This window comes from Rhinatrema bivittatum, chromosome 1, assembly GCF_901001135.1.
Source record: "Rhinatrema bivittatum chromosome 1, aRhiBiv1.1, whole genome shotgun sequence".
Classification (NCBI taxonomy): Eukaryota; Metazoa; Chordata; class Amphibia; order Gymnophiona; family Rhinatrematidae; genus Rhinatrema; species Rhinatrema bivittatum.
In genome coordinates this window covers 273385265-273398032 of record NC_042615.1, presented here as the reverse complement: position 1 = coordinate 273398032, position 12768 = coordinate 273385265, and the positions used below count along the sequence as shown (strand labels likewise).

The window sequence follows — 12768 nt, the reverse complement described above, 5'->3', positions numbered from 1 at the left end:
CCTATGGCAGACATGAGGACCCTGCTGCTGCAGGGACCAAGGGAGCGGAAGAAAATGCCTACTCAGCTGATAGAGGTGTCACCTCAGCCCTGTGCTTGAATATCTCCTAGATGAGAATAGTGGATCTCAAGTGGCTGTGTAGAGCTGTCGAAGCATTGCAATGTTCTTTAATCTAGGCAATTGTTTCCTTAAACCTTACCTCTGAAGAGATTCTTGCCTTTGCATAGCAGGTCAGCAAGTCTTTCCTAGATGTCCAGAGGTTCGAAGCAGCAGCCAGGTGCATCTGCAGGCACCAATACTCACAGCAGAGACTCTCAGTGTCATCTCTAAAACAAGGGTCTACCTTTTCATGTGTTTTCCCACACTCTACATCCTTGTTCATCAGGGACTGGAGGTTGTCCTGCTATTTTTAAGCAAACTGCTCTGTCTCTTGGCCCATGAAGAGCTGATAAGATGCTTTGTAGGAATAAGTATAGCTCTGTGAAAAATCTCTCTCCCAAGAATGTTAAAGGTTCCCTGGGGGACCCAACTCCTCTTAAGAGCAGATTCAACCACCACAGATTGGCTCAGTAGCTGTTGCTTTTCAAATCCAGAAGCCTTCTGGACACAATATCTCATGCCTATCATCTTTATTCACAAGAGCCACAAAAAAGGGGTTCACTCACATCCTCATCTGTACCTCCTGAAAGATCTTGTGCACTGGGACCGCCACAATCTCCTTAATAGGTTCCACAAACTAGAGGATGTCTGCATCTTGTTCCTGGAGTTATCTTCCTTTTGTAAAGTAAACTGAATGGACTGAGCCATTCTCTGGATAAATCTGATAAGAGGAGATCCTCTAGAGAAGGCTCTCCTTTTCTGTCAAGGAGATGGGTCAGGGGAAGTCTTGTTGATTCCTCTCAATCACAGAAATCTCTAGATCCGGAGCCATGCCGCCAAGAGAATTCTGAATCCAAGCCCTAATGGTAGTCAGGGGCAAGGATCCTGATCTCACCCAGCTAGCAGACAAGGCCTCAGAGAGGTAAGCATTTGTCTATTGGGGTGCAAACTCCAAACTCCTGCATCTCAGGGAAACGTCCTTCCCCAATGAGCTAGGGATCACTATCAGTACAGCAATATCAATGTCTATTTTCCTTTGGGATCTGACACTGATATTGCACCACCATTGATTGTAGGGACTCCAGTATCAGCTATACATCGGTCTGTATCAACACCACTGCCCTCAATGCTTGTGTACCAATGCTCCACCTCACATTGTCCATGGCCTGCTGAATCTTCCTGACCAGCTCCTCCTCAAAGACTGTCAACACCTGCTGGGAGTCAAGAGGGATGACCACATCTTCCTAGGATACCACAGGTGTATCAATGGCAGTCACTTGAAGCTTTGGAGATTGTTGTGATTCCCGTAAATTATTTTAGAATGAGATCTCCTTGCCATGGTAATGCTTTTGGGAGGGGGGGGGGGTGTTTCTGTGGATGCAGCCAAAATGTCCCTGCTCTCAGAATCATGCATTGACAGTCAGATGTCGATGCTTGTTGGCCTTTGCTTGATACTCAGCCAGAACCCTTTGCCTTCTTCAGATGGGAGGAGACAGAAGACAATCTATCCTCATGGTCTTTCCCAGTACTTGATGTCAAGAAGGTTTGATGCCCTCTCAATGTCAATGCAATTTTTGGGTACATTGATATTGATACTAATGGGCTGGACTTGCAGTTCCCAAAGTGCTTTTTTTTTTTTTTTTTTTTTTAAAGAAGTTGAAGCCAGATTTACACCCCCTAAGGGTCATGGTCGTACCAAGTCAACAGCCCCAGACAACACGGTTGGCCCTCAGGCAGAGGACACATCTCAAGAGTTCAAAGATAAACAAAACCCTGTTGCCCAAGAGGAACCTCTTGAAGTTGCTAGCAGACTTCTCTGTTCAGGGAAGTGAATGAAAAGCCAGCACAGTGAAATTAAATGACTTGATGACTGACTCCCTGAAGATGCCAATGCACTGTGCAAATGCCAAGAAAGAATGGAAACTTACAAAACCGAATGAAAAACCTACCTAGGAAACTAAAAAAGAAGAAATAACTGCAGGGACACAGGAAACAATTCCTGCCAGAAAGGATATCAAAGGATCCAGGAAAAAGCAGGAAAGCAATAATCTATGATCGTGGGCTCCACTACTGAGACTGAAGGTGCCCTTCATGAATGCATGGCAGTATGGCATGCTATCATGCCCAGTGGGGAATGTTCAAACTTCCCGAAATTTTGACATAAAATTCTGTACTGTGCTCTGTCACCCACTTGTAAGAACTGCCATCCTGTTTTTCCTTGAAGAAAGTGCTATAGATAAAGTCATATTTAGCAGTATCTGAGACCCAAACACAGGAGGAGTCTCATGCTAACAATGTTCCTCTTGTAGATGGGGGAGGGGAAAAGGTCTGCCGTCTGGGCACCTTAAAATTTAGAACCTTAGAGCTCTAAATCTGTGGAGCTTGCCACAGGGCAACAGTGAACAGATCTTTGGTGCTGTCAACCAAAGAAAATACAAAACTAAATGCAGAGGGGAAAAGGCATTAAAAACTGAAGCAAATATGCAGGCAAATACTACATGACAGCTGGTAGCCAATCACATTTTCAGTTTCAGATATAAGCACCTCTTGCTCCATAGATGGCAATCTCAACTCTGGTGGGACTGTAAATTATGTCTAACAACGAACTACTCAATCCCATGTTTGAGCATTCAAGAGGGCAAAGAAAATAAACATCAGCATTAACAATCCAGAAGAGCAATCCTTTATGGCCATCATTAGAACTTTATTACAATATTAAAAGAAAAGAAAAAAACTTTTACAAAAACTTTGCAAAAAAACTAAAGTCCTAGAAGATGATTGCTTTATACGGATGATGTAGTGCAATATTTTAATCCCTTCATCAAAAAAAGAAAAAAAAATAGATCTGTAGCCCAATGCACATTAAAATAAAATCATGTCCTTTCTCCAGTTATGGTTCACATTGATATCAAATGGTTCTACACACAGCACTAATAAACATCCAAAGCACAGTATAGGACAACTGTATGTAAGTCTGTGCTCCAAAGGCTATTACCAAATAAATAAGAGTGAAGATAAATCACGTAAATGATTTCCACAATCTCACATGGTAGTGGAGAAAAAGGAGAACAGAATCTGTACACTTAAAGATTTACTCACCTTTGCTATATGCAGTATAAATAACACAATATCAGTAGAATACAACAGGAATGTTGGCTTTATCACCAGCCAACAATACTGTTTGACAAGATTCAGGAAAAACCACTAGCATCTTTCTAGCCTCCTCCCCCACTCAAAAACAAAGTCATTCACATTATACATTCAACGCACTAGTCAGTAAAATAAATGCATTATCCATGCTATTTTTTTTTACAATGTGTAACAATTCAAACAGATGTTTTTACAAAATGCAAAATCCTCATTTAAAAAATATTTTAAAAACATGAACTTTTAGTATAAATAACTAGCATAAACCTGAAAGCAGCTACATTTGCTTTTTCCAAGGTATTATATAAAATATCATAACACTATTCAAACTTTGGTCAGAACAGCTGGACTTCACGCAGCACAGCTGCCAAGGTCAGCTTCAAAATGCAATCCCTTCTCAAGCTACTAAGAGGGTTGTAAGGTACATGATCAAACAATGCTTTCACTTTGGAAAATACCTCAGTGGCAAAAAAATAAAGTACACATTCAAGTACAAATCTGTTGAAAGAAAAACAGCAGTCCTAATAACTGCATCATTCCTTTAGAACAAAAAAAAGTATCAATTTCACAAAAATATGCACTCCCTTCATAAAGATATGGCACAGCATGCAGTCTGTAGTGGAACCTGCACAGCTTAAGTTTCTGAAGGCTCCAGTCAAAGCACAGGTGGGTCTCCTTCAGTATCTGCCATAGGGAACGGCCTGCTGTCGACAGTGAGGAGCACCTCCATCCCTCTGCTGCAGGGGTCGACGCATCACAAGGCCATGGCTGCTGCTCCCACCATTCCACTGACAAGCAGGGGGGTGAGGAGGGAAACCTGCCATGGGCATCGGGATCTTGCTGAATTTCTGCATGGGAAAGGTGAAGTTGTTTGCAAAGGTGCTGGCGTTCTGTGGTGGGATGTCTGCTCCCCAATGAGAACGGAAGCTGCTGGGCACACCTGCAGCATCAAACAAGGGAGGAGAACAGAAAAAAAAAAGTTTGTGATTGAAAAGAGAGAAGGTGGTGTTCTGTGAACATAACAGTTCTAGAAACTATAAAACGTAAGCAGCGCTTCCTATAAATTTAATGCAAAGTTGCTCAACTAATGGTATTCATTCACGTAAGAGTACTGGTACTAACTTTGTACCACATGTCTCCATGTACTGATGAGGCTTTCTTCTTAAATGGACAATGGGGATAGATGCTTTTCAACAGCATTTATCTAGCTGCACACGGTTTGGGCTTTTTCCCTGGAGTTCACATCAGTTGCCAAGTATTCCTTAGAGTTCTAACGGCACCTGGGTCAATCCTGTGACTCGGTGGCAACACAAAAATGTACCAAACCCTCTTATTTGTCCGTGTTTGGGCACGTCGCACGGTGATGGTGACTGGGCCCAGAAGAGGGAAGAGGGGGGGGGGGGGGGCAGAGGAAGGATTCCTGTTGTCTGAAGAGCAGTGCTAAGGGATTAAGTTTCCAGACCATCCTCAGGGGACCTGTGTCGCTCAGGCAGATGTTATGCAGAAAAGAGAAAAAAAAAAAAAGTGGTGGTGGTGAGGGGGCAGGGAGAGAGGTTAAGGTTATACCTGGCTACTTAAGCTGCCAGCGGTTTGTACTGAAAACTTGTGCACTGCACAGAGTAAATGTGAATATACACACCTCACTAATAGGGAAAGCCACGTTACCAATGTAGTGTGAGAGGAATGCTTGCTCACCTTCATTCTGCACCTCGACCTCCTCCTTCCCAGCACACCCCATATACTATTACAATTATTTATAACAGATTACACATGAAGGGGATTCAAAGTACAGTTTTCCCGAGCTAAAAATATCACTTACATCATGTATACTATATTTACATGCACTGCTCCTATGCCAACCAAAACACTGCTAAAAGGCCAAAAAAAAAAAAAAAGGCACTTGGAACCTATATGGTATTAGGCCTATTGTAACAAATATCAAAATATACTCCTCTCTTAGTTAACGAAACCAAATATCATATATTTAACAAGACGTCAACATCTAAAGTTCTCAAAACTTAGACCAATTCTTATTTTTTTTTTTACCAGAGTCCCAATTTCTCTATGTAGATCCTTTCCACTTATGTGTCTTTTGTTAAGATTTTATGGACCTTCATAACACCCCACGGTAAACGGGTATTGCTGCTCCACTTTTAACCGCTATGGGGTCATCTTTAATCATTGGACCAGACACTGTCCTGCATTTGGAATTCTTTTTACTTTTTTCCTTTAAAAGACACTTTTATATCTAACACAGAATGGAAATATGTTCAAATTCAAAGTACTTCCCTCAAGTGGATAACAGAGCTTAGTTCGACATGATCACGTTTCGCGTTCCGCTGCTTCAAGAACATCTCTGGTATTGATAGTGTCACATATTTTCTGGGATTATTCTCCTTCGTTATCTCATACTTTTTTCATCCGCGAGCGTTTGGACTGAGTCCTCACAGCTCTGGAGATGCAAGCAAACGCTCGCGGATGAAAAAAGTATGAGACAACGAAGGAGAATAATCCCAGAAAATGTGTGACACTATCGATACCAGAGATGTTCTTGAAGAAGCAGAACGCGAAACGTGATCATGTCGAACTAAGCTCTGTTATCCACTTGAGGGAAGTACTTTGAATTTGAACATATTTCCATGCCGTGTTAAGATATAAAAAAAAAAAAAAAAAAAAAGTGTCTTTTAAAGGAAAAAGAAAAAAAGAAAAAAGTAAAAGGAATTCCACATGCAGGACAGTGTCTGGATCAATGATTAAAGATGACCCCATAGCGGTTAAAAGTGGAGCAGAAATGCCCGTATACCGAGGGGTGTTATGAAGTTCCATAAAATATTAAAATATTAACAAAAAAGACAAAAGATATAAGTAGAAAGGATCTACATTGAGAAATTGGGACTCCGGTAAAAATAAGAATTGGTCTAAGTTTTGAGAACTTTAGATGTGGACGTCTTATTTATTTTTATTTATTGGTTTTTATATACCGATAACAGTTTGAATATCGTATCGGTTTAAATATTAGGCCTATTGTAACACGAATTGAGTGTGGGGTTGGCACTCAAAGTCATGAGTAAACAATTACAAATTACAATATAATAAACTCCAAAACCAAAATAGCACTGTCAGTGGATTGTCTTTCAAGTGATTCAGCACACACAAAAGGGTGGGCACTTATCAGAGCTTTTGAATTGCATAAATTAAAAAATACTTCTCTCATCTAATACTATTTTTCCTCATGGTTTGAATGAAGTAGTAGACTGGTATACCACCTGTTAAGGTTCACCTTAACAATATTATGACATCTTTGTGATAATTTTAGATCTATTAACAGGAATCTCAACCTTGTCCGTCATCTGTGACTTTCCCACCATTGTGTTTTTAAACAACAAAAAAAACGGATCACATCACACCCACACTTAAACAACTCCACTGGTTGCCTATCCCTTTCAGATCTCAATACAAAACTCTCATGCTTATACACAAGGCAATCTATGATGATAAAGCCAGCTGGTTTACAGAAACCACTGACCCCTAGCAACTCCACCAGAAATCTCCGCTCAACCAAACCAGGCCTTCTCACTACTCCCTCCATTAAGGAAGTGCAGAGTCACCACAAGAGAACGTGCCGCATCTATAGCCAGCCATCACCTCTGGAACAACCTTCCACCCTCTCTCAGAACGGACCCCTCTATGCCATCCTTCCGAAAGAACCTCAAAACCTGGCTCTTCCGGAAAGCTTTCCCTCCAGATAAATAACTGTCTCCTTATACCACCCATCCCCCAGATAAAATTCTCCCCCTCCCCTGGGCCCTGCCATCCCCCCCTCCCTGCCACTGTACATAAGTCAAATCAAAACATTCTGTTAAAGTTTTTTCAATATATTTTACTATTAAGTTAATTCATTAAGCAAGTATAAGTACAGAGTTAGTCAATCTATTCTATTACAATGTACTATGTCATTATAAGGCCTGCCTTTTGACATCATGTTATATGTAAACCAATGTGATATGCCAAATCGAATGTCGGTATAGAAAAGCAAATAAAAAATAAATAAATGGCATCATCATAGTCATCCTGGCTCCAGTTTGACTGCAGAGACATGTCGACATGAGCAGGAAGCACCAGGACTCATAAAAAGACACAACTACTGTTTTGACTTGTTTTTATTCTTTTATACCTGCAAACTGGAGAAATTATTTACCTGATAATTTCGTTTTCCTTAGTGTAGACAGATGGACTCAGGACCAATGGGTATAGTGTACTCCTGATAGCAGTTGGAGACGGATCAGTTTTCAATCTGACGTCAGCTCTAGTACATATAACCCTGCAGGAAGTGCAGCTCTTCAGTATTCTCCTCAAAAAGCATTGTGGATATATGTGTGACTGAATAATTTGAATAACTTGATTAACTTTATAACTTGGTTAACTTAATTTGAACTGGTTGAATTGGTTATAGCTGGAGACCGCCAGTGCCCTCGACCAAGAAACGCTGACACCCGATAGGATGGGTGTTCTAGTTGGAGAAAGGCATGGCTTAACCATGAATCATTTGCTGTCGGTGATGTCACTTGAGGATTCCATGAATAACGGCAGCCGTGGGTGGGATGCTGAGTCCATCTGTCTACACTAAGAAAAACGAAATTATCAGGTAAGTAATTTCTCCATTTCCTAGCATGTAGCAGATAGACTCAGGCCAATGAGATGTAAAAAAGCTACTCCCGAACCGGGTGGGAGGCTGCACGTGACCCACTTAGTACTGCACTTGCAAATGCTGTGTCCTCTCGAGCCTGAACTTCCAAGTGGTAAAACTTGGAGGAGGTGTGGATGGAGGATCATGTCGTCACCCTGCAGATCTCGGTGGGTGACAGCATCTTGGTTTCCGCCCAGGACACTGCCTGGGCTTTAGTAGAAAGGGCCTTCACTTGCCTGCTTCTAAGTAGACCACCTTGATGACTTCTTTGATCCAGAAGGCTATGGTTGCTCGCGAGGCCGCTTCCCCTTGCTTCTTCCCGCTGTGAAGGACGAATAGATGGTCCGTCTTTCGTAGGGATTCCGACCTTTCCAGGTATCGGACTAGGAACCTGCCAACGTTGAGATGGCGTAGACTTCGAGCCTATTCTGAATTCTTATGCTCATCTGGCGATGGTAGCGAGATGGTTTGGTTGAGATGGAAGTGAGACACCACTTTGGGGAGGAACGACGGAACTGTGCGTAACTGGATGGTTCCTGAGGTGAGTCTGAGGAACGGCTCTCGGCAGGACAGTGCTTGTAACTCGGATATACGACGGGCAGTACAGACTGCCAGCAGGAAGGCTGTCTTCAATGTTAGTAGTCGGAGAGAAAGGCCGCAAAGGAGGTCTCTGAAGGAGGATCCTGCTAAGAAACCTAGGACCAGGTTGAGGTTCCAAAGAGGAACCGACCACTTTAGGGGTGGTCGGATCTGCTTGACTCTTTTCAGGAAGCAGGAGACATCCGGGTGAGAGGCTATACTGCCACTCTCGCTCCTGGTTCCGTAGCATGACAAAGCGGCCACCTGTACTTTGATGGAGTTGAGAAACAATCCCTTCTGTAGTCCGTTTTGCAGGAATTCCAAAATCGCAGGAATTTCGACTGAGCGTGGCATGATGTTGCGGTCCTCGCACCAGGTTTCAAATACTCTCCAAATCCTTATGTATGTTAGGGATGTGGAGAACTTGCGTGTTCGGAGTAGGGTGTCAATTACTGCCCCCAAGTATCCGCTCTTCCTCAGGCGAGACCTCTCAATGGCCAGACTGTAAGAGAGAATCGAGCTGGATCCTCGTGGAGCATCGGTCCCTGTTGGAGCAGGTCTCTGTGTGGAGGAAGCGGGAGGGGGCTCCCTGTCAGCAGCCTTCGCATGTCTGCATACACGGTCTTCTTGGCCAGTCCGGGGCCACTAGAAGTACTGGTCCCCTGTGGTATTCTATTTTGTGGATGATTGCGCCCAATAGGGGCCACGGTGGGAAGACGTATAATAGAGTTTCCTGTGGCCAGGTCTGTACCAGGGCATCAATTCCCTGGGACTGAGGTTCCCACCTGCGGCTGAAGAAACTGGGCACTTGGGCGTTGGACCGGTTTGCCAGGAGGTCTATGGTTGGTGTTCCCAACGGTTTACTATCAATTGGAATGCTGTGGTTGACAGCCTCCATTTTCCTGGGTCTAAGCTTTCTCTGCTGAGGTAATCCGCAGCGACAGTCTTTCCCCGCAATGTGGACAGCCGAGATCTCTTGAAGATTTGCTTCCGCCCATGACATTAGGGTGTCTATTTCCAGAGACACCTGTTGTCTTCTGGTTCCTCCCTGATGGGACCTTACTCTGACCGATTTGTCTCTGAGTCTGTGACCGAACCGTAGGCAGGCTAGTCTGACTGCCCGGGCTTCTAGGTGATTGATGTTCCATCCCGACTCTACTTTGTTCCATTGCCCTTGGGCAGTTAGCTCCTGGCAGTGTGCTCCCCATCCTCATAGGCTGGCATCCGTGGTGAGCAGGATCCAGGTTGGTGAGGATAGTCTCGTTCCCTGGCTCAGATGGCCTTCTTGTAGCCACCATTGTAGTTGGGTCCGAACTTTGTCCGGGAGCTGAAGACGTACGGTGTAGTTCTGGGACAGTGGATTCCATTGTGATAGTAGTGAGCGCTGTAGGGGTCTCATGTGAGCTCTTGCCCATGGCACTACTTCCAATGTGGATGCCATGAGGTTGAGGACTTGTAGGTAGTCCCATGCCGTGGGGCGAAGTTCGCTCAACAGGGTTCGTAACTGGGTCATCAGTTTTGATCTCCTTGTTGGTGTCAGGATGACCTTGTCTTGTTTAGTGTTGAACCGGACTCCCAAGTATTCTAGAGATTGGGAGGGCTGCAGACAGCTCTTATTTGTGTTGACCATCCACCCGAGGCTCTCCAGTAGAGTTTTGACTCTGTTGGTTGCCTGGTGGCTTTCCTCTGGGGATTTTGCCCTGATCAGCCAATCTAGATAAGGGTGTACACGGATTCCTTCCCTTCCTCAGTGTTGCTGCCACCACCACTATGATCTTGGTGAACGTCCGGGGAGCTGTGGCTAACCCGAATGGTAGTGCCTGGAACTGGTAGTGACGGGTCCAGGATTGTGAAGTGTAGAAAACGCTGATGCTCCTGATGGATCGGAATGTGTAGGTAGACTTCCGACAGATCGAGGGATGTAAGGCACTCTCCAAGTTGTATCGCCCTTATTACTGAGCGTAGGATTTCCATGCGGAAGCGAGGAATCTTCAGGTGACGGTTGACCGCCTTGGGGTCCAGGATGGGCCTGAACGTTCCTTCTTTCTTGGGAACGATAAAATAGATGGAATAATGTCCAGTATTTATTTGTTGTGGAGGCACCGGTGATATAGCCTCTAAAGCTAGCAATCTGGTCAGTGTAGCTTCCACTGCCATCCTCTTGGAAGGGTCGTGGCAGGGGGATTCCATAAACTTGTCCGGAGGGAGGTGGTGGAAATCCAGGTAATATCCCTCTCGAATGATGGATAGGACCCACTTGTCCGAAGTTCTCTCGACCCATCTTTGGTAGAATAGGGCAAGTCTGCCCCCTATGGCTTCTTCCTTTGAACGGGTTGGCTGACTTTCATTGTGGGGTGCGGCTGGGGCCTGGACCCGAGCTGGCTCCCCTTTTGTTGTGCTTGTTCCGAAAGGACTGGCTCCTGCCTGTGGGGTGAGCCACTTGATATGTGCTTCTGTATGGGTTGAAGCGCTGTGATCCTCTGTCCCTGGAATTTCGGGGAAAGGGTCGCTGGTTTCTCTTATTCCTGTCCTCCGCTAGCCGCAGCAGTGGGGATTTGCCCCATTTGTTGGCTAGATTCTCTAGTTCGCTTCCTAACAAGAGGGTTCCCTTGAAGGGCATCCTTGTGAGTCTCGTTTTGGAAGATGCGTCGACTGACCAGCTTCGGAGCCAGAGCTGTCTTCTGGCTGCCACGGCTGATGACACTCCTCTAGCTGTGTTGCGCATCAGATCAGAAGCGGCATCCGAGAGGAATGATACTGCTGGTTCCAGGGCTTCCCCAGGAGTGTTGTTCCTGGTCTGTGATAAGCAGGCGCGTATCACCACGGCACAGCAGGCCGCGATCTGTACAGACATAGCGGAGACGTCAAAGGACTGTTTGAGGATGGATTCCAGATGTCTGTCTTGAACATCTTTGAGTGCTCCTCCTCCCTCCACTGGGATAGTAGTGCGCTTCGAAACCGCGCAGACCATGGCATACACTTTCGGACATGCCAGGAGGTCTTTGGCAGCTGAGTCCAGAGGGTACATGGCTGCCAGAGCACGCCCCCCTTTGAACGTAGTCTCTGGGGCATCCCATTCCAGGTCAATTAGTTGCTGGAGGGCTTGTAATAGTGGGAAATGGCGGGAGGTTTGACGGAGTCCCTCTAGTAAGGGATTAGTCTTAGGTTCCCCTGAGGCACTTGTGCCCGGAATAGCAAGCTCTTTCAAGCTGTGTGTGACCAGATCTGGAAGCTCATCCTTGGTGAAGAAGCGCCTCATGGTTCGGTGGGGCTCTGTCCCCGGAGGGAGTTCCCCTTCCTCCAGGGGTTCTGATTCCTCATCTGAGTTGTCTGTGTCTCCGAAGGTGGGGCTTCTGGGCAGTGGAATCACTTCCCTGGGCATAGAGGGTCCGGGATATTGAGGTCCTCTGGAGGAGGTTGTGGCCTTATTATCTGAGGCTCCGGTTGCATGTGGACGAAGGTATGCAGACCTTTGAAGAATTCCATCCAGGAGATAGATGCTGGGTCTAAATTAAGAGGTGCTGTGTCCCTGGGGAGCCCCGTTTGAGGGAGGATCCCGCTGGGAGACGCTAGGTCCAGCGTACTGTTTGAGGAGCTGGAGCCCGGTACCGGCTGGAGAGGGCCATGGGCTGGATCCCCCAGGGCCTCCTCACCCTGTATACACAGGGCGGAGGCCTCCTCATGCTGTGCAGCTCTAATGTGGCATGCTGGGCAGAGGCCCTGAGCCTCAAGCTTCTTTTCCGGTAGTGCCATGGCTTTGTGCGCATAAAATACAGTTATGCGCTCCGGTGTGTCAAAGTTGTGCGTGTAGGATTGGTACGCGCTCAGGGGGGTGTGCACACTGTTGTGTGCCCAGACCGAAGGTATGCGCCCGGCACAGTAAACACGTAGCCAAGCACGTTGCTTGTGCGCATGGTACTTGGGCGCTCAACGATTTTCGCACAAGGTATTTATACACGCGACAATGTGTGCACGGCTCCCCTCTGTGCGCACAGGTCAGAACGGCGGACAGGGCGGTGAACAGATTAAAAAGGTGACTGCGATCATGCAGACAATATGGCGACCACATCGGAGGGTCTCCACGTGGGAGGACCCTTGGATCTGACCGGGGTCTAGCCCTGCTAGGGCAGATCAACCAGATGACACTGGTCCCAGCTGACAACCTGTTCGACTCCTTGAGCTTCGGAGACCGGAGACTTTTAAATAGATTTCTACCTTACTGTGTCTCGGCACTTCCCGGTCTCATTCCGGGTGGT

General features: G+C 45.8%; 1 protein-coding gene across 6 annotated transcripts in view; it reads right to left on the bottom strand.

The window, feature by feature from the left end:
- Window positions 1-2785: 2785 nt before the first annotated feature.
- Window positions 2786-12768, bottom strand: part of LOC115087492 (PC-esterase domain-containing protein 1A-like) — a 123900-nt gene continuing 113917 nt past the window's right edge. For all 6 annotated transcript variants that reach the window (XM_029594758.1, XM_029594806.1, XM_029594789.1 and 3 more), the window contains one exon: window positions 2786-4186. In XM_029594758.1, coding sequence (XP_029450618.1) covers window positions 3924-4186 — 263 coding nt within the window. In that variant the 3' untranslated portion in view covers window positions 2786-3923. The remainder of the gene's footprint in view (window positions 4187-12768) is intronic.